Source organism: Bufo bufo, chromosome 1 (assembly GCF_905171765.1).
Source record: "Bufo bufo chromosome 1, aBufBuf1.1, whole genome shotgun sequence".
NCBI classification, from domain to species: domain Eukaryota; kingdom Metazoa; phylum Chordata; class Amphibia; order Anura; family Bufonidae; genus Bufo; species Bufo bufo.
In genome coordinates this window covers 123941704-123961933 of record NC_053389.1, presented here as the reverse complement: position 1 = coordinate 123961933, position 20230 = coordinate 123941704, and the positions used below count along the sequence as shown (strand labels likewise).

Below are 20230 nucleotides of genomic sequence, written 5' to 3'. Positions count from 1 at the left end.
ACAGCGGACTTCCGGCGGCATGGTGGGCTAGCGTTAGCTGTTTGCCCGCCAGAACATCCTGCCGGACCCTGCTACTGCAACTGTGAACGTAGCCTAAAATCTGCCACATGTACAGTATGTTTGTGCATTTTGCTGTGAGTGTCTGCCATCATACTCCATCTTTAATATTTCTGTTATCACTGTAAGGGCTCATGAACACGATTGTTGGATGTTCTGCAGTCCGCAAATTGTGGATCTGCAAAACATGGATAATGGGTGTGTGCATTCCACATTATGCCGAACAGAACGGCCGGCCTCTAATAGAACCGTCCTATCCTTGTCTGTAATGCCGACAATAATAGGACATGTTCTATCATTATGCGTAACGCCCATGCGGACATAGAGACACAGAATGCACATGGGGTAATTTCCGTTTTTTGCGGCCCCATTGAAGTGAATGGTTTCACATACAGGCCACAAAAAAAAAAAAAAATCGTACGGACACGGAAAAAAAATAAGTTTGTGTGCAGGAGCCCTAAGGTGGGCCCCCAGAATCAGTTACACTGGTGGGCCCTAGGTACCCCAGTCCGACACTGGATGCGGGTGCCGGGGGCGAGGTAGGTACAATCTGTCTGAGGAGCCTGGGCATATGGGGGGTATTATAGGCCTTGGATAACCCCTTTAATATACAGAAACGTTTTTCTCCTCCTATACAAATGAACAGGGGAATGAGTGGAGGAGTCACACATAGGAACCCATCGCTCTGCAGCTCTCATTTGCAGGAAGTCCTTTTGGAGAATAATAGCAGCAATCTCATTGGTTGCTATGGACAACTGCATCGCTTCCCCCTTTTAATTGGTTTTCATACAGGATACCCCTAATAATATTATTTCCATAGCAGCTATGAGTCATTTACATAGGGACTAATAGTGAAACATGAGAACCGCCAGACCACCCACTACTGCTATCAGACCGAGCTGCTGTACGTCACTGTGACGGCAGGGGGCGGCCACACCGCCTTCTGCCGAAAACAAAGAGGACGCGCGCGAACCGCACACGAACACTCCGCAGGCGGCCACGCCCCACTGCGATTAATGGCCAGCCAATCACAACCAAGCGTGACGTCACGGCGAGAAGTGGGCGTGATGTTGGACGTCGAGCGTAATGGCGCTTGTGCGACTGAGTCTGATGTGGGGGCACTAGTGAGAGCTGGTCGGACTTCTGACATATGACTGACGGTAGGGACACAGCAGCGCCATCATATGACTGTTGCGTCACGTTTCAGCTTAGCGCTCGCCTATGCGTTTTATGTGAGAGTGGGCTGCAGCCAGTGGCATGCTGGGAGTTGTAGTTTCACAACAGTCATATATGTCAGACCCAAGTGCTGTATACCAGTATTCACCATCGGTTGCAAAACTGCAGCTGCCCTCTGCTGGGACTTGTAGTGAACAGCTGGAGAGCCATAGGCTGTATACATTGATGGAGATGTATGTAAACTAGTGCAGTCGCCTATGGCAACCAATCAGATTCCGCTTCTCGTTCTTCAAAGGCCTTTTAGGGAATGAAAGCAGCGACCTGATTGGTTGCAATGGGCATCACCCCCCCCCCCCGTTTATGGGATCTCGGCCTTGTTGTACATGGACCTTAGGCTAATGTGCAGTGCCTGCTGGTATTTGTAGTTCCACAGAGAGCAGAACAAGAAGTTACTTGGTGGATCACAGCCCTGGCAGTCAGCAGATGAGATCTGTAGAAGTCCATGTAGATTGGTGGTGGACGTGGAGCAGATCAGGGCGGAAGGGGCACAGCACTTCTGCCGCCTCAGTTGGGGTATCAGCACCGGACCCACACCGTGACATGGCAACAGGTTTTCTTTTTTATTCGACAGGTACCTTTAGGAATGATATCAGTATCTGTTCTGCAGGTCATTCCCTTTAAGAGTGGGGTCAGCAGGGTCATGCAGCCATGTGCAGTCACTTCTCCTGTTGTGTCATCTCATGACTCCCTCCTCTCACTTTCTTTTTTACTATTGCTGGTTTTATGTGGACAGGGAGATTTCTTAGAAAGCAGCTCCGATGCCAGAGTGTGACCTCAACTGGAGGAATAGGAATCTTGAAGGGGTTTTCCATAGAAGCCGATGGCTGCTTTCTTATAAAACAGTGCCACCACTGTCCAGTGGTTGTGTGGTAGAAAACAGCCATGTGTTTTCTAATCCTGGACAATCCCTTTAATGAGTCAGAAAAATGGTCACAGCAGTTACCACTACTCCAGTTGTCAAAGCATGTCCTCCTCTGCTTCCCCAGTGGTCACGGCAGCCCCTCCCCTGCTTCCCCAGTGGTCACGGCAGCCCCTCCCCTGCTTCCCCAGTGGTCACGGCAGCCCCTCCCCTGCTTCCCCAGTGGTCACGGCAGCCCCTCCCCTGCTTCCCCAGTGGTCACGGCAGCCCCTCCCCTGCTTCCCCAGTGGTCACGGCAGCCCCTCCCCTGCTTCCCCAGTGGTCACGGCAGCCCCTCCCCTGCTTCCCCAGTGGTCACGGCAGCCCCTCCCCTGCTTCCCCAGTGGTCACGGCCGCCCCTCCCCTGCTTCCCCAGTGGTCACGGCAGCCCCTCCCCTGCTTCCCCAGTGGTCACGGCAGCCCCTCCCCTGCTTCCCCAGTGGTCACGGCAGCCCCTCCCCTGCTTCCTCAGTTGTCACGGTACCCCCGTGAAGCTTGCTCAGTGAAGGAGACATTTACTGTACATGCACGATCTCCTCCACAGTATGAGGACAAGGTATGGCTGTAGAGCTCGTCCTCATACAGAATCATTGTTTCTGGGCAGCAGACGCTGTTTAGATCACGCAATGCGCCTGCACGAAAGACAGGATCACCTGATGAACGAGCGTTTTGCTCGTTCATCGGGCGATTGGCGGCAGATTGTCAGGAATGAGCGTTCGCAGGAGTGGACGATTATTAGTTTGTCTAAATCCACCTACAAGGGTGAAGTGATTGGACCCATCTCCAGCGAGGGGATTGTGGTTACTTATTGTTCCTCACGAAGCCACGGTTTCCCTTGTAGCTTTATCTTCAGGATGTTTTGTGGCTTTTTCTATTACTATGAATGTATTTTGCACTTCCCTGTAATGTGAGGGGCAGTGGAGACCACAGAACGGTATCCGGCTTCTCATTCACTTTCTGCCTCAGTAAGAGAATATAACTAGAACCTACGCCACAAGGCTGTACCAAGTGTATTTGTATAACGGGTGTGTCCACCTTTGCATACATTTTTTTTTAAATTAAAAAATACTTTTTACAAATAGTCATAAAGGGTATCTCCGGGCATTTTAGGAAATCTGTCCTAGAACCTTCTGCTGCCCTCCCTCAGGCTGCGGGCCCTGACCAGATGTGGGCCCGTTTCTTTTTGATTTGATTTCAATACCATAAAAAGTATTGCAATGCTCAATACCATTCGATACCACGTGAAAAAAATGAAACACAAAAAAAGCCTCGTGCGTTCCACATTTTATGGAACGTCCTGCCTATAATAGAACAGTCCGATCCGATTTTTTGGTGACAAAAAAAAATGGCGGATCGCGTGTTTTATGTTTTTTCTGTTACGGCGTTCACCACATAGGAGATATTTTTCAATAGTCTGGACTTTTTTGGACGTGGGGATATGTGATATGTTTTTTTACTGTGTTTATATTTTTATATGTAAAATTGGGAAAGGGGTGTTTTTAAACTTTTAGAATTTTGGTGGGGTTCTTTAAAAACTTTTTTTTTTTACTTTAGCCACCTTTAGGGGGCTAGAACCCTTGTCCTATTCACCCTAATAGAGCTATTAGGGTGAATAGGATTTCACATTGTCTCTGCGGCCCCATGCATACAGCAGCAGGGAGCTTACCATGGTTGCCATGGTAACCGATCAGAGCCCCGCCATTTCACTGCTGGGTCTCTGATCAGAAGCAGCCACTGCCACCAATGAATATTCTGAGTAGGAGGGGAGGGGACCCTGTGGCAACTGCCACAAATTATTATAATACTGAAGGGGGTGGGGGCGCACTGCGCCACCAATGAATATAATCTACCCCTAAATACAAATGTAGGCTGCGGGTGCCGGCCATATCATACAGCCAGGACCTGGCCTCAACGACTGCCCATATTTTCTGCCCAGTATCTTATACAGATGCTTTAAAGGCTATGTACATCTTGTAGTGAAATTTTTTTTTTTCAATTATTGCATTGTAGTCATTTTTGGCTAAAAATATTTTTTTCTATTGGCCTTAACCCCTTAAGGACTTAGGACGTATCGGTACGGCATGGATCCCGAGTCCTTAAGGACCCATGACGTACCGGTACGTCATAACTTGAAATCTGTATTCCGGCGCCCGAGGGGTTAATCGGAACGGGATTTCGGCTGAAATCATTCAGCCGGCATCCCGTAACAATGCAGGGGGGGGGGTCATTTGACCCCCCCGCATCGGCGATCGCAGAAAACCGCAGGTCAATTCAGACCTGCGGTTTGCTGCGCTTTGTGCAGTTTCTGATCCCCGCGGGCCCTGACCGCGGGGATCAGAAGCTTTAGTGTCCCTAAAATATATATTTTACACCCCCCCCTGCACCCCTGCATGATTTTTTGCCGGCGGGTGGTGCAGGGGGGGAGTTGTGGGCGGTGGGGGCGGTGCGGGAGGCGGGCGGTGCGGCAGGCGGGATCGCGATCCCCCGCCCGCCTCCCTTTGTATAATCGTTGGTCTCTAGTGGGTATACCAGGGTGCCAGCACATTGCTGGCACCCTGGTATAAACGGCTGACATCGATGATGCGATGTCAGCCGTTTAACCCTTTCCATACAGCGGTCCGTACAGACCGCTGTATGGAAAAAGTCAACAGTAAGAGGGAGCTCCCTCCCTCTCCCATCGGGGGGCTGCTGTGCCTTTGCAGCCCCCCGATGGAGAGGGAGAGAGCCCCCAGACAGCCCCCCGAGAGATCCCCTCCTTACCCTTCCCCGTCTGCGAAGTTCTGAGCAGACGGGGAAGGTTCCCATGGCAACAGGACGCCTCTCAGGCATCCTGCTGTCCATGGTGCTGAACAGATCTGTGCTAAAGGCAGAGATCTGTTCAGACAAAGTGTAAGTAAAATACAGTACTGTACAATATATATTGTTCTGTACTGTATTATACAGACATCAGACCCACTGGATCTTCAAGAACCAAGTGGGTCTGGGTCAAAAAAAAAGTGAAAAAAAGTGAAAAAAAAGTAAAAATCCAAAAACACATTTATCACTGATTAAAAATGAAAAAAATAAAATTCCCTACACATGTTTGGTATCGCCGCGTCCGTAACGACCTGATCTATAAAACGGTCATGTTACTTTCCCCGCACGGTGAACGCCATAAAAATAAAAAAATAAAAACTATTAGGAAATTGAAATTTTGCCCACCTTACTTCCCAAAAAAGGTAATAAAAGTGATCAAAAAAGTCGCATGTACGCCAAAATAGTACCAATCAAACCGTCATCTCATCCCGCAAAAATCATACCCTACCCAAGATAATCGCCCAAAAACTGAAAAAACTATGGCTCTTAGACTATGGAAACACTAAAACATGATTCTTTTGGTTTCAAAAATGAAATCATTGTGTAAAACTTAAATAAATAAATAAAAAGTATACATATTAGGTATTGCCGCGTCCGTATCGACCGGCTCTATAAAAATATCACATGACCTAACCCCTCAGGTGACCACCGTAAAAAAATAAAAATAAAAACTGTGTAAAAAAAGCTATTTTTTGTCATCTTACGTCACAAAAAGTGTAATAGCAAGTGATCAAAAAGTCATATGCACCCCAAAATAGTGCCACTCAAACCGTCATCTCATCCCGCAAAAAATGAGACCCTACTTAAGATAATCGCCCAAAAACTGAAAAAACTATGGCTCTTAGACTATGGAGACACTAAAACATATTTTTTTTTTTGTTTTAAAAATGAAATCATTGTGTAAAACTTACATAAATAAAAAAAATTGTATACATATTAGGTATCGCCGCGTCCGTGACAACCTGCTCTATAAAATTACCACATGATCTAACCTGTCAGATGAATGTTGTAAATAACAAAAAAAAAAACGTGCCAGGGGGGCGTGGCCAGCTATGCAGGAGTGAAGACGTGCGGCTGTGAGCTCCTCCACAGCACCGGAGATAATCCACCACCAGCGGCCCTTTAAAGATGGGCAAACTACCCAAGAAAGCCAAGGCTCGTTCTGTAGCCCCCCGGGCGTCTCCACAGGGGGACATTTCCAGGCTTTTCGCCCGGCAACCTGCAACTCCAGGCCCCGACCTGACTGAGCGCGCCAAGCGCTTCCAAGATGGCGCCGCCGGCCCTGGAGAATCTCAGCTCCCAGCAGCAGCTGAGCCTGAGACTGAGCACCGGAATCAACGGCGGTACTCACCGGATAGAAGGAGAGTCAGGTCTGCATCGGTGCCGTCCTTGGGCAGTGGCTCCGACCGGACCCAGATGATGCATGCCCAGGTGGAAGGGGACTCTGAAGCACGCGCTGATCCCTCCTCTTCAGCCCAGGACAGAGGCCTAGCAGTCGCAGTGATGTCTCCCTGCGACCCGGCGATCCAGGTTAGTGAGGAAGAGTTCCCCCCACTTCAGGGGACTTCTCAGGTGACCCCTCACCCTGTCGCCTGGGGCCCTAGAACCCCCACCTCTCCTGCAGCTCCACTTAGCCCACCAGTGAGATCCCCCACTGGGTCCCCTTGGTCGGGTACCTCAGCCAGCCTTATGGGGTACCCCCAGTCACAGAGAGAAACTTCTCACAGGGGGCAACCTGAAAAGGATGATAAAAAGGCCTCAGATTCGCCACAGGCTGCGGCCTCCTCCCCGTATATGCTGCGGGAGCCCCCTTTAACTCACTCTCCTGAGCCGTCCCTAGCAAATTCCCCACACTGGTCCACGGGCTCGTCGTGGGACGGATCTCACCCACGCCAGGAGGGCATCGTATCATTGGGCACACAGACACTGGCTGCCCCTGCAGTGCCGGCCTCATGGGGCTCTCCACCCTTGCCCCAGAGATCTGGGTCTCCTGTCCCTCTTCCGGATGAGGACTCCCGGCCACCTACTATGGCGGACTTACGCAACCTGATGGGCTCACTCCCCACCAAGGCGGACCTCTCTAGTTTTGCAGCTAACATTTTACAGGAATGTAAAAAAGAATTCACGCAAGTACGCTCTGAGATGGCCTTGATTGATACAAAAGTGGACACTGTTCAACAGGAACATGATCACCTATCTGCAGACGTGCAGGTATTGAAAGACAAGCTGCAAGCCCATGATGCACAGATACACGCCTTACAATACCATCTGGATGATGTCGAAAATAGGAGCCGTCGCAATAATATTCGGATCAGAGGTCTCCCGGAGTCTATAACGCAGGCGGTTCTTTTACCCACCATTGTAAAAATTTTCAATGACCTCCTGGGACGTCCGCCAAGTTCCAGCATTGAAATTGACCGAGCCCATAGGGCATTGAGGCCTCCCAACCCTGACCCCTCAAAACCAAGGGACGTCATATGCAGAGTTCATTTTTATGCCATCAAAGATCAGATTCTGCTCAGGGCTCGACAGATGTCGTCTTTGTCCTACGACGGTGTCCCCTTTATCTTGCTGCAGGACTTATCCCGTTACACCCTAGCCCAACGTGCTGCCTTGCGCCCACTGCTACACCTTCTCAAAGAGCGCGGTATCCCTTACCGCTGGGGCTTTCCTTTTGCTCTATTTGCCGGCCCTAAAGACCAAGTCGTCACCCTGCGGGACCCCACAGATCTTTCCCATTTTCTACAGCAGCTGGACTTGCCACCGGTTGAATTGGGTCTCTGGCCTTCCCTCCTCCCGCCTGCCTCTGAGTCGAGGGGGCGACAACGTCCATTATCTGTTGAAAAAGCGCTCAGCTCTTCTGCTCAGGCCTCAAGGGGACGACGCCAGAGAGGACCAGATCACTCAAGTCGTAGATCCTCACCTCCCCTTACCACCTGAGGGGATCCCTGCTTTTGCTACCTGGGACTACTAATGATCTAATATACTGATTGTTTCTTATTGGTTTTTAGCCGTTTGCTCATTTTCTTTATCTGTATTTATGCTCCAATTTTGCTGGTGCTTATAAGTTTTCACTTGCATCCATTGGTGCTGTGGGGGGCCAGCTCCTGTTTGGCTGACACTTTTTCCCCCGAATAAGCGGAGACTCTCCCTTGGGGTATCTTCCCCAGGTGACAGCCTCTTTAGACCTCTGGGTCACATAAAAACCCCTTTTCGGGGTACTCCACCTGTTTATTTGTTTATAACTGTTGTTCTTCTCTTCTTGTTTTTTGTCAGTTGTCTCCCCGTGCCTTCCTCGTGTTTTTTCCCTTTCCCCCTCCTCCCGTAGCAATGGGGTCTCTGAAGATTGCATCATTCAACGCGAAAGGCCTCAACACTCCCGAAAAGAGGGCACAGGTACTTCACCACTTTCATCGCCAAAAGGTACATATTATCTGTTTCCAAGAAACGCATTTTAAGGAGGGTAGCGCCCCGAACATCCGACATCGACACTACACCACCTGGCACTTAGCAAATAACGCGGTGAATAAGACCAAAGGAGTCGCTATAGCGATCCACAAGTCTTTACCCTATCAAGTGCTAGCTTGTACTGCCGATCCAGATGCAAGATACCTGGCACTCACATTACTGATTGGTGGCCAGGAATTAACCTTCCTTAATGTATATGCCCCTAATCAAAATCAAGCTCTCTTTATTGTAAACCTCATTGATAATGTCATACCGTTGCTTAGGGGGACAGTTATCTTATGTGGCGACCTTAATCTGACACTTGACCCAACACTTGACAATTCGACGGGACGTGCATCCCTCACATATCCCACCATTAAAAAGGTAAAACGGGCACTGCTCCAACTGCAACTGAGAGATGCCTGGAGGATCCAACATCCTTCTGATAAGGATTACACCTTTTATTCCGCCCCCCATGGCTCATATAGTCGTATTGATCATATCCTTATTCAGCAATCGGCCCTAGCTTGGCTTGATTCCACACAAATAGGAAATATCCTTTGGTCGGACCATGCCCCCATATACTGCTCCTTGAATTTGCCCTTCCTCTCTAGACAGGAGTGGACATGGCGATTGAACGAGAGTCTCCTTCTTGACGCGGGGTGCGCTGCTGACCTTGCTAGCAGTATAACGAACTTTTTAGCGGATCATAAGGAGGATTCTACTCCAATACCGATCCGATGGGAGGCCTTGAAGTGTGTTCTTCGAGGTGTACTCATTAAACACGGCTCCCGCCTCAAGAGGGAGAAAGCCCATTCACTTAAACTTGCTCTGCAAAAAGTCACATCCCTGGAACTGGCCCACAAACGAGCACTTACCCTGCAAACCTTACATGATCTCCAGAATGCGCGTATGGAAGCTAAGCGCCTCCTAGATGCATCCTACAAACGTATGGTACAAATTTGCAGGAGTAAGTTCTACGAGTACGGGAACAAAAGTGGCCGTATGTTGGCAAGGGCTCTAAAGGGAAGACTGGCAGCCTCCCATATCCCCGCTATCAAAAATGCCCAGGATCGTCTGATCCACACAACCACTGATATTGCGGCTACTTTTCACTCCTTCTACTCGAAGCTTTACAACCTGCCCCAGACATCCTCTCCAGCAGTGGGCAAACACCCCGACCTACCCCTCTTACTTCCCAAGCTTTCTGAGCTTGATTCTGCCACGATGGAGGCTCCATTCACAGACACTGAACTCCATATGGTACTTAAGTCGCTCCCGGGTGGTAAGAGTCCAGGCCCTGACGGGTTCACGGCTAGGTTCTATAAGGCCTTTTCCTCTAATCTTTCCCCTATTATGCTCCGGGTTTTCAATGGGGTGTCTCCTGGGCTCCCCTTCCCGGCGCAGACCACAGAGGCACACATTACGGTCATCCCGAAGCCAGGAAAGGACCCGCACCTGTGTGCCAGCTATCGTCCTATCTCCCTTTTAAATGTAGATCTCAAGATCTTTGCCAAATTAATGGCGAACAGATTGAGCGCTTATCTGCCTTCCCTGGTTTCTGCTGATCAGGTTGGGTTTGTGCCGGGGAGGGAGGCCAGGGACAACACTCTTAAAACCCTGGACATTATCCACTATGCCAAGTCCAAAAAGACCCCCCTCATGGTACTTTCCCTAGACGCAGAAAAGGCCTTTGACCGGATATCTTGGCGTGCCATCCATGAGACCCTTTCACATATAGGTCTGGGCCCAATATTCCTGTCAAAGATCCTGACACTGTACCAACATCCTACCGCTAGAGTCAAAATAAATGGTGCCCTTTCCCCCCCCTTCCCAATCCACAATGGGACACGACAGGGATGTCCACTATCCCCCTTACTATACGTCCTGGTTATGGAACATCTGTTAGCTTCTATTCGGGCCAATCCAGACATAACAGGGTTAAAGATCGGATCACGAGAGTATAAATGCGCGGCGTTTGCGGACGATCTCCTTCTCTACATAACCAACCCACGTATATCTTTGCCGTCCGTACTTCGGGAAATAGCTCAATTTGGTACCTGGTCCAATTTTAAAATTAATATGTCCAAGTCAGAGGCCCTGGATGTCTCTTTACCGAGCGATCTGGCTCCTGCTCTTAAGGCTTCCTTTCCCTTCACCTGGCCACCCAAAGGCATAACATATTTGGGGATCAAAATGACAGCAGACCTCTCATGTCTTCATAAATTGAACTTTACCCCACTCCTCGTGCAGTTTCAAAAAGATTTAGATGGTTGGTGTAAGCGAGACTTTTCTTGGTTTGGAAGGATTAGTATAGTAAAAATGACCCTTTTACCAAAACTACTGTACCTTCTACAAACTATTCCCATCCGCATACCGTCCACCTTCTGGTCCCAACTCCGTAGGTGCTTCACACAATTTGTATGGGCTCCTGGCCGACCACGAATCAAATGGGAGATAATGACCCGCACCAAAGAAACGGGAGGGGTGGGTCTGCCAGATTGCAGACTGTATTATCATTCTGCAGCATATGCCCGACTGTTGGACCTAACATGTGCTGAATCGCCCAAGGCGTGGGTACAAATTACAAAAGACACTTCAACGTGTGCGGTATCAACCCTCCCATGGTTAATGGGCTCTTCAAGCCAGACGTCGTCACACTTGTCCTTCTCTGCTCATCATACCTTTGCAACTTTAGCATCCATTAGTCGTGCGACCTCATTGATTGACCCAAAAGGCCCTCTGGTGCCAGTCACTGACCACCCTAGATTCCCTCCAGGGCACTCTTCCAAACACTTTCTTCAAAGCTCAAGATCCCGACCGATCAGGTTCTATCACGTTCTCTCTGGCCCTGCACTAAAACCCTTGCCCCAGATTTTAGAGGCTCCACTAACCCGCAATTCCTTTGAATACCTGCAGCTCCAACATTTTCACACCTCTCTAAGCAGAACTCACACTCTGGCCAGGAAACTCACTGAGTTTGAAAGGATGTGTGTCTCATCCTCAGCGATCTTACACCCCATATCCTCAGTATACAAACTTCTGATACATCAGCGATCCTCGTGCCTTCCTCCATATTGTCAAGCCTGGGAGCGGGATTTGGGGGATCATTATACCCCAGCCCAGTGGAACAGATGCTTCCTTCTAGCACACAAATCTACGATCTCGGCCAAAGCTCAGGAAACGAGCTACAAAATTATATCTAGATGGTACAGGGTACCTGCGCTACTTCATAGATGGTTCCCGACGGTATCGGACCGTTGTTGGAGATGTCTTACAGAGGAAGGCACGATGATTCATGTGTGGTGGAACTGCAGCGGCTTAAGGCCCTTCTGGAATTTCGTTCATAAAATTATTAAAGAGGTCACGGGTATCCCTATCCAAAACTCCCCAGAAGCTCTCCTACTCTTTGATAGTGTCCTGAATGTCCCAGCATATAAGAAATCCCTTCTAAAATACATGGTTCAGGCAGCGAAGGCGGTGATCCCCAGGCATTGGAAATCCCCTTCTCCCCCTTCGTCTGAGGAGTGGTTTGACGAAATTGCCTTATATCAGAGGTTGGAGGATCTCATTAGTACTACACCCGCAGACATCACACGATTTGTGCAGACTTGGGGCCCCTGGGAAGCCTTTCGCTCTTCAGCCGCATTTCGTGATGCGCAGGTCTAACCGCTTTAGTAGAATTGTACCCTTTCCCCTTCCTTTCCCTCCCCCTACTCCCCTGTCCAATGTCTTGTCTGTCTATATGTTACTGAGATTTCACATGTCCATTCAGATATGTCTAACTCATATTTTCTCATGAGCCATACTATGTGATAATGGGTATCTACCCAACACAGTTTTGTAGACATGATGTTTAAATTGTTAAACGCTTTTTACATTTGCATATGTCTTTATTTTGGCTGTACCGAAAAATTTCAATAAAAATCTTAATTGAAAAAAAACGTGCCAAAAAATCTATTTCTTGTTACCTTGCCGCACAAAAAAGTGTAATATAGAGCAACCAAAAATCATATGTACCCTAAACTAGTACCAACAAAACTGCCACCCTATCCCGTAGTTTCTAAAATGGGGTCACTTTTTTGGAGTTTCTACTCTAGGGGTGCATCAGGGGGGCTTCAAATGGGACATGGTGTCAAAAAAAACCAGTCCAGCAAAATCTGCCTTCCAAAAACCGTATGGCATTCCTTTCCTTCTGCACCCTGCCGTGTGCCCGTACAGCGGTTTACGACCACATATGGGGTGTTTCTGTAAACTACAGAATCAGGGCCATAAATAATGAGTTTTGTTTGGCTGTTAACCCTTGCTTTGTAACTGGAAAAAAAATATTAAAATGGAAAATCTGCCAAAAAAGTGAAATTTTGAAATTGTATCTCTATTTTCCATTAAATCTTGTGCAACACCTAAAGGGTTAACAAAGTTTGTAAAATCTGTTTTGAATACCTTGAGGGGTGTAGTTTCTTAGATGGGGTCACTTTTATGGAGTTTCTACTCTAGGGGTGCATCAGGGGGGCTTCAAATGGGACATGGTGTCAAAAAACCAGTCCAGCAAAATCTGGCTTCCAAAAACCATACGGCGCACCTTTCACTCTGCGCCCTACTGTGTGCCCGTACAGTAGTTTACGGCCACATATGGGGTGTTTCTGTAAACGGCAGAGTCAGGGCAATAAAGATACAGTCTTGTTTGGCTGTTAACCCTTGCTTTGTTAGTGGAAAAAATGGGTTAAAATGGAAAATTAGGCAAAAAAAAGAAATTCGCAAATTTCATCCCCATTTGCCAATAACTCTTGTGCAACACCTAAAGTGTTAACGAAGTTTGTAAAATCAGTTTTGAATACCTTGAGGGGTGTAGTTTATAGAATGGGGTCATTTTTGGGCGGTTTCTATTATGTAAGCCTCGCAAAGTGACTTCAGACCTGTAGTGGTCCCTAAAAATTGGGTTTTTGTAAATTTCTGAAAAATTTCAAGATTTGCTTCTAAACTTCTAAGCCTTATAACATCCCCAAAAAATAAAATATCAATCCCAAAATGCTACAAACATGAAGTAGACATATGGGGAATGTAAAGTAATCACAATTTTTGGGGGTATTACTATGTATTACTGAAGTAGAGAAACTGAAAGTTTGAAATTTGCTAATTTTTCTAAATTTTTGGTAAATATGGTATTTTTTTATGCAAAAAAAATTAACTTTTTTGACCCAATTTTAGCAGTGTCATGAAGTACAATATGTGACGAAAAAACAATCTCAGAACGGCCTGGATAAGTCAATGCGTTTTAAAGTTATGAGCACTTAAAGTGACACTGGTCAGATTTGCAAAAAATGGCCAAGTCCTTAAGGTGAAATAGGGCTGAGTCCTTAAGGGGTTACGGTAATTAAAAATATTGAACTGTTATGTCACAAAGGTTAAACAGTTTTTCTAGCTGTGTGACTGGTACTTTCACTTTCACTTTGTGCAGGTCAACTAGTATCATAGTAAATGAGGCCGAAAAAAGACACCTGTCCATCCAGTTCGGCCTGTCATCCTGCAAGTTCCAGAGGAAGGCAAAAAAAAAACCTGTGAGGTAGAAGCCAATTTTCCCCACTTAGAGTCCATTCACACGTCCGTGTGTTTTTTGCGGATCTGCAAAACACTGACACCGGCAATGTGCGTTCCGCATTTTGCTGACTGCACATCGCTGGCTCTTAATAGAAAATGCCTAATCTTGTCCGCAATTGCGGACAAGAATAGGGCATGTTCTATTTTTTTCGGGATTGGAATTGCGGACCCGGAAGTGAGGGTCTGCATTTCCGGATCTGGCCCGCATATCGTGTGGCCCCATAGAAATGAATGGGTCTGCAATTCCATTCCTCAAAATGCGGAACAGAATTGCGGACGTGTGCATGGACCCTTAAGGGGAAAAAAAATCCTTCCCAACTCCAATCAGGCAATCAGAATAACTCCCTGGATCAACGACCCCTCTCTAAAGAATCCTCTTCTATGTTTGTGTACAAACCTTCTTTCCTCCAGACGCAGAGGATGTCCCCTCGTCACAGTCACAGTCCTGGGGATAAATAGATGATGGGATAGATCTCTGTACTGACCCTAATTTTGATAATCTATCAGGGTACTGTAGTTGCCCAATGCCAGTTATTACTTTAGGTGCCCTCCTCTGGACCCTCTCCAGCTCTGCTATGTCTGCCTTGTTCACAGGAGCCCAGAACTGTACACAGTACTCCATGTGTGGTCTGACCAGTGATTTGTAAAGTGGTAGGACTATGTTCTTATCACGGGCATCTATGCCCCTTTTGATGCAACCCATTATCTTATTGGCCTTGGCAGCAGCTGCCTGACACTGGTTTCTACAGTTTAGTTTGCTGTTCACTAAAATTCCTAGGTCCTTTTCCATGTCAGTGTTACCGAGTGTTTTACCATTTAGTATGTACGGGTGACTTGCATTATTCCTTCCCATGTGCATAACTTTACATTTGTCAGTGTTAAACCTCATCTGCCACTTATCAGCCCAAGCCTCCAGTCTATCCAGATCCCTCTGTAGCAGTATACTGTCCTCTTCAGTGTTAATTACTTTACACCGTTTAGTGTCATCTAGGGTTGTTGCGGGTATCGAAATTTCGATACCCAATCGATACTTTTGTCCCGGTATCGATACGATACCGGGATTTCCGTTTTTTCGATACTGGGCTGCGCTTCTGCGCAGTCTAGTATCTCTGAACATGAGCGCGCTGCTATCGGCGCGCTCATGTTCTCTCTCGGCAGCACGGGGAGAAGGAAGCTGTCCTCCCTCCCCCTGTGCTGCTGCCGCTGCCACCAATGAGAAGAGAGGGGCGGAGGAGGGGCGGCAATGAGAAGAGAGGGGCGGAGGAGGGGCGGCAATGAGAAGAGAGGGGGTGGAGGAGGGGCGGCAATGAGAAGAGAGGGGCGGAGGAGGGGCGGGCGCACTGCGCCACCAATGATAGGATTACTATCGGAGCGATGGGAGGAGACATCAGCTTCACTAGTGGGCGTTCCTTTTCCCTGCGCTGCGATTGGACAGCGCTACAGCCAGGGAGAAGGAACGCCCACTAGTGAAGCTGATGTCTCCTCCCATCGCTCCGATAGTAATCAGCAGCATGTGGAGCAGGAGAGGAGACAGTAATGGGGCACTGCGGGCGAACGGAGCGGCGCCCAGGACTAAATGGTGAGTGCTGAGACATCGCTGGGCGCCGCTCTGTGTGGCCTAATAGTGAAAGTCTGGACTCATATACAGTAGTCAGTCTTTAACACATACAGGAGGCGGGTGCCGGCAGCAGAATCGCATTGCCGGCACCCTGCCCCTGACAGGGAGCTGCGATCAGCGGCAGTTAACTGCCGCTGATCTGCTAGTACCCGCCTCCTGTATAAAGGGGTAAAATCATTGGTGGTGCAGTGTGCCCCCCCCCCCCCTCAATCCCCCCATCCCATTAAAATCATTGGTGGCACAGTGCGCCGGCCCCTCTCAACCCTCCAGTATTAAAATCATTGGTGGCAGTGGCCACAGGGACCTCTCCACTCCCCCTCATTGGTGGTGCAGTGGCAGCTTCTGATCGGAGCCCCAGCTGTGTAAGCCTGGGGCTCCGATCGGTTACCATGGCAGCCAAGAGGCTACAGAAGCCCTGGTTGCCATGGTAACATCCCTGATGCTGTGTGCACAAAGCACAGAGCAGCAGGGACAGTGTGGAGTCCTATTCACCCTGATAGAGATCTATCAGGGTGAATAGGAAAAGGGATGAAAGATCCCAGGTTCTAGCCCCTAAGGGGGGAAATAGTTATTAAATAAAAAGTTAAAAAAAAAAAAACACTAAAATATGAAGTATAAATCACCCCCCTTTTCCCAATTTCACATATAAAATATATAAATAAACATATTACATCGCCACGTCAGAAAAGTCCAAACTATTAAAATATTAAAAAAAAATCTAGGTGGTGAATGCCGGAACAGAAAAAATAAAATAAAAACTGCGCGATTCGCCATTTTTAAAAATGAGGAATGCACGTGGCTTTTTTTGTTTATTTTTTTCGCGTGGTATCGAATGGTATCGAGTATCGCAATACTTTTTCATGGTATCGAAACCGAATCAAAAATTTGGTATCGCAACAACTCTAGTGTCATCTGTCATCCGTACAGTGTCAAATGGGGTTGTTTCGGGTATCAAACTTTTGATACCCAATCGATACTTTTAGCCCGGTATCGATACGATACTGGGATTTGTCTTTTATCGATAGTAGGCTATGCTACTGCACAGCCCAGTATCAGAGAATATGAATCGCGCTGCTCTCAGCATGCGCCATGTTCCCTCAGCAGCACAGGGAAGAAGGAAGCAGTCTTTCCCTCCCCCCTGTGCTGCTGCTGCCACTGCCTCCAATGAGAGCGTGGAGGGGCGGAGGAGGGCAGGGCTGTGGGCACTGCGCCACCAATGACAACTAATGTTTAATACATTACAAATGCAGGCGGCGGCAGAAACACATTGCTGGCACCCTGCGATCCACGACAATTAACCCCTCAGGTGCCGCACCTGAGGTGTTAACTGCCGCTTATCGCAGCGCCCTGTCAGAGGTTGGATGCTGGCAATGTGTTTCTACCACCGGATGTACTTGTATATTAAATGTTAATTATCATTGGTGGAGCCGTGCGCCCCCCCCCCCTCCCCCGTATTAATATCATTGGTGGCGGTGGCCACAGCCCCTCAACTCCTCTCATTGGTAGCAGTGGCAGCTTCTGATCGGAGCCCCAGCAGTGAAGCCCTGGCTGCCATGGTATGCTCCATGCTGCTGTGTGTACTATGCACAGGGCAGCAGGGACAGTGTGAGGTCCTATTCACTCTGATAGAGCTCTATTAGGGTTGAATATGACAAGGGATGAAAAGATTCCAGGTTCTACCCCTAAGGGGGCTAATAGTTATTAAATAAACTGTAAAAAAAATAAAAATAAAAGTAAAACAATAAAAAAAAGACACATTAAAATATTAAGTATAAATCACCCCCTTTCCCTATTTTACATATAAAGTGTGTATATATATATATATATATATATATATATATAAGGCGAATCGCGCAGTTTTTATTTTTCTTTTACGGCGTTAACCGCATAGGAGATGTTTTTTTAATATTTTAATAGTTTGGACTTTTCGGATATTTTATTTATTGTATGTGTATATATGTGTATATATATATATATACACACATACAATAAATAAAATATCCGAAAAGTCCAAACTATTAAAATATTAAAAAAACATCTCCTATGCGGTTAACGCCGTAAAAGAAAAATAAAAACTGCGCGATTCGCCTTTTTTTATTTCATCACCCTGTCCCCCCAAAAAAATAGGATCGGACTGTTTAATTATGGGTCGGACGTTCCATGAAATGCGGAATGCACGCAGCTTTTTTTTGGTGTTTTCTTTTTTTCGCGTGGTATCGAATATCGCAATACTTTTTTATGGTATCGAAACCGAATCAAAATTTTGGTATCGAAACAACCCTAGTGTCAAGTGCTTTAAATTATCTCTTATCTCTAATTTACTAAGAGGTCATAAACTCTTATTTAAGGCTACTTTCTTATCGGTAAGGTAAGACGTGAGCTATAATGTGTGTTTAAGAGGTCAGAGATAAGAAGTCTGTCTGCTCCTCAGATGACAGGAAAGACAGAAAATCCAAGGGGTGCTTCTAGAGCATCTCGGCTATATACAGAAAACAGGATGCCATATTTTTAATAAACACCAATTAAAAAAATGTTGTTTTTGTTTAGCTCAAAATGAGTACAATGTAATAAAAAGAAAATTGCCCCCAAAGGTATACATAGCCTTTAACTCCTTAAAGTGGTTGTCTCACTTCAGCAAATCATGTAGACAAAATGAATACAAAGCACTGACTAATGTATTGTTATTGTCCATATTGCCTCCTTCGCTGACTTGATTCCTTTTTCCATAAAGATGGGAATATCCCTTTTAAAAGCAGCAATGGTTACCTATAGATTTCATGTGAGTAGGTCATCAATAGTAAATTCCTGGACAACCCCTATAAAGGATCTTTTCATCTTCACAACAATTTTTTAAAAATTTTCTATCCGATTATACACTGCTTGTATTCAGGGGCTACGACCATCTTGCAATCCAGCAGAGGTGGTCGCACTTGGAAAACGTTTTCCTATAGTGTGCAAGTATGGTCACCTCTGCCAGATACCACGCCTCCGCTGCCTGAATTCCGCCATGTGAACGGGCGCTAAGCTGCTTAATGGGAATCCTGTCGGTAACACATTGATCATTTACTCAACTTTTATAGTAATGAAGCTCTTGTTGTTCCATTGACTTGATCAGGAATGAAGATGAAGGTGGTGGTGTTTCTGTCTGTGTGCCTGACCCTCAGTGCTGCCCACCTGCACGCATCTGCCAATCATCCCGACGATGGACACTATACGAACGACGAGCACAATGCCGACTATGACAAGAAGATGTTCCTGGGAGGAGAGGTACCGCGAGATATGTAAAGATCTGTATACTGTGTATATTTTATCCTGGGGCTTAAAAGTCCATTCTCTTGCTAAGTAACCAGTGAACTTCAGGTTAGAAAATCTCCTTGGATTTCTTCCGGGAATAGAGAAGGCCTAGTGCCATGCTTTGCTTGGATTCTATGAAGGTTATCCTAGTTGTCTGTGTATCTGCTCCTTTTTTAGCTATTTCTATGTTGGAATGCATCTAAAATAAACACTACAAGAAAGTTTCCAGATAACCTCAGTTTAATTCCCTACCATCTTGTGTATGCAGCTCCAGTGCAGACCTTGTGTCTCCATGGTTACAGACTACAAAACACACCGTGTAGTCGGATTTTGCTGCACCCTTAACATTTTTGGTGACACATTTCCTTTATCTGCCGGTTAAAACCAGATCGCAGAACATCTTGTTTTTTCTTATCGGATTTTATTTTCTGATTGTAGATTTTTTTTTATTTTTTTTTATTTCCGGAACATGATTATGGGGGGCGGCCATCTTGTCTGAGCTGTTCTTAACGGCATTAAGAAAACTGTTTAATGGCAGCCCCGTGGTCCATAGAGACAGTGGTCAGGAGGGGACCTCATTGACTCCTATGGGAGAGTTTTCTAGGCGCGTTCTGTGACCTCTGCAGTGATTGTACAAGGAAAGAATAGATAAGATTTGACAATCGCCTATTGTGAATGGCGGATCCTGTCTTATCTATACACAGAGGTGATATCTTTACAGGCAGGATTTGAATGACAGATAAGCAGGTAACTGCGGTAAAGTGATACGTATAAACCAAGAGGTGGTGCCAGTTATTAGACATAGTGGTCAGTGCGAAAACTGCAGTGTTTCATGCTTTTTGTTAAACTGTATGGAATACATGGAAAATTTAAAATATCATCAAAAATTCTTTAAAAATATGTTAAACATAAAAAGCGATTTAAACAGCAGGTCATTTTCTGATGACACATTCCCTCTGCCTCTTGCTTATTCCTCCTGTCTGTGGTAATACAATAATCCGGTTATATAAGGGCTCATCCAGACCTCCGGCTGCTGTTTGGTTAACCTTATACCACTTGTTTTCCTGTAAGGAAGAAGCAGACGAATTTGCAGAGCTGAGTCCAGAAGAACAACAGAAAAGACTGAAATCTATCATTCGGAAAATTGACGTGGATGCAGATGGATACCTGACATTGGGTAGGAGAGATCTTTGTGTGTGACGTTAAAGCAGCACATAGGTGTTCCT

At 46.7% G+C, this 20230-nt stretch overlaps 1 protein-coding gene across 2 annotated transcripts in view; it reads left to right on the top strand.

Annotated features, from left to right (window-relative positions):
• The first annotated feature begins 1106 nt into the window (after positions 1-1106).
• RCN2 (reticulocalbin 2) overlaps positions 1107-20230 on the top strand; it is a 39680-nt gene continuing 20556 nt past the window's right edge. For both annotated transcript variants that reach the window (XM_040429217.1, XM_040429208.1), the window contains exons 1-3: positions 1107-1217; positions 18826-18977; positions 20076-20181. In XM_040429217.1, coding sequence (XP_040285151.1) covers positions 1208-1217; positions 18826-18977; positions 20076-20181 — 268 coding nt within the window. In that variant the 5' untranslated portion in view covers positions 1107-1207. The remainder of the gene's footprint in view (positions 1218-18825; positions 18978-20075; positions 20182-20230) is intronic.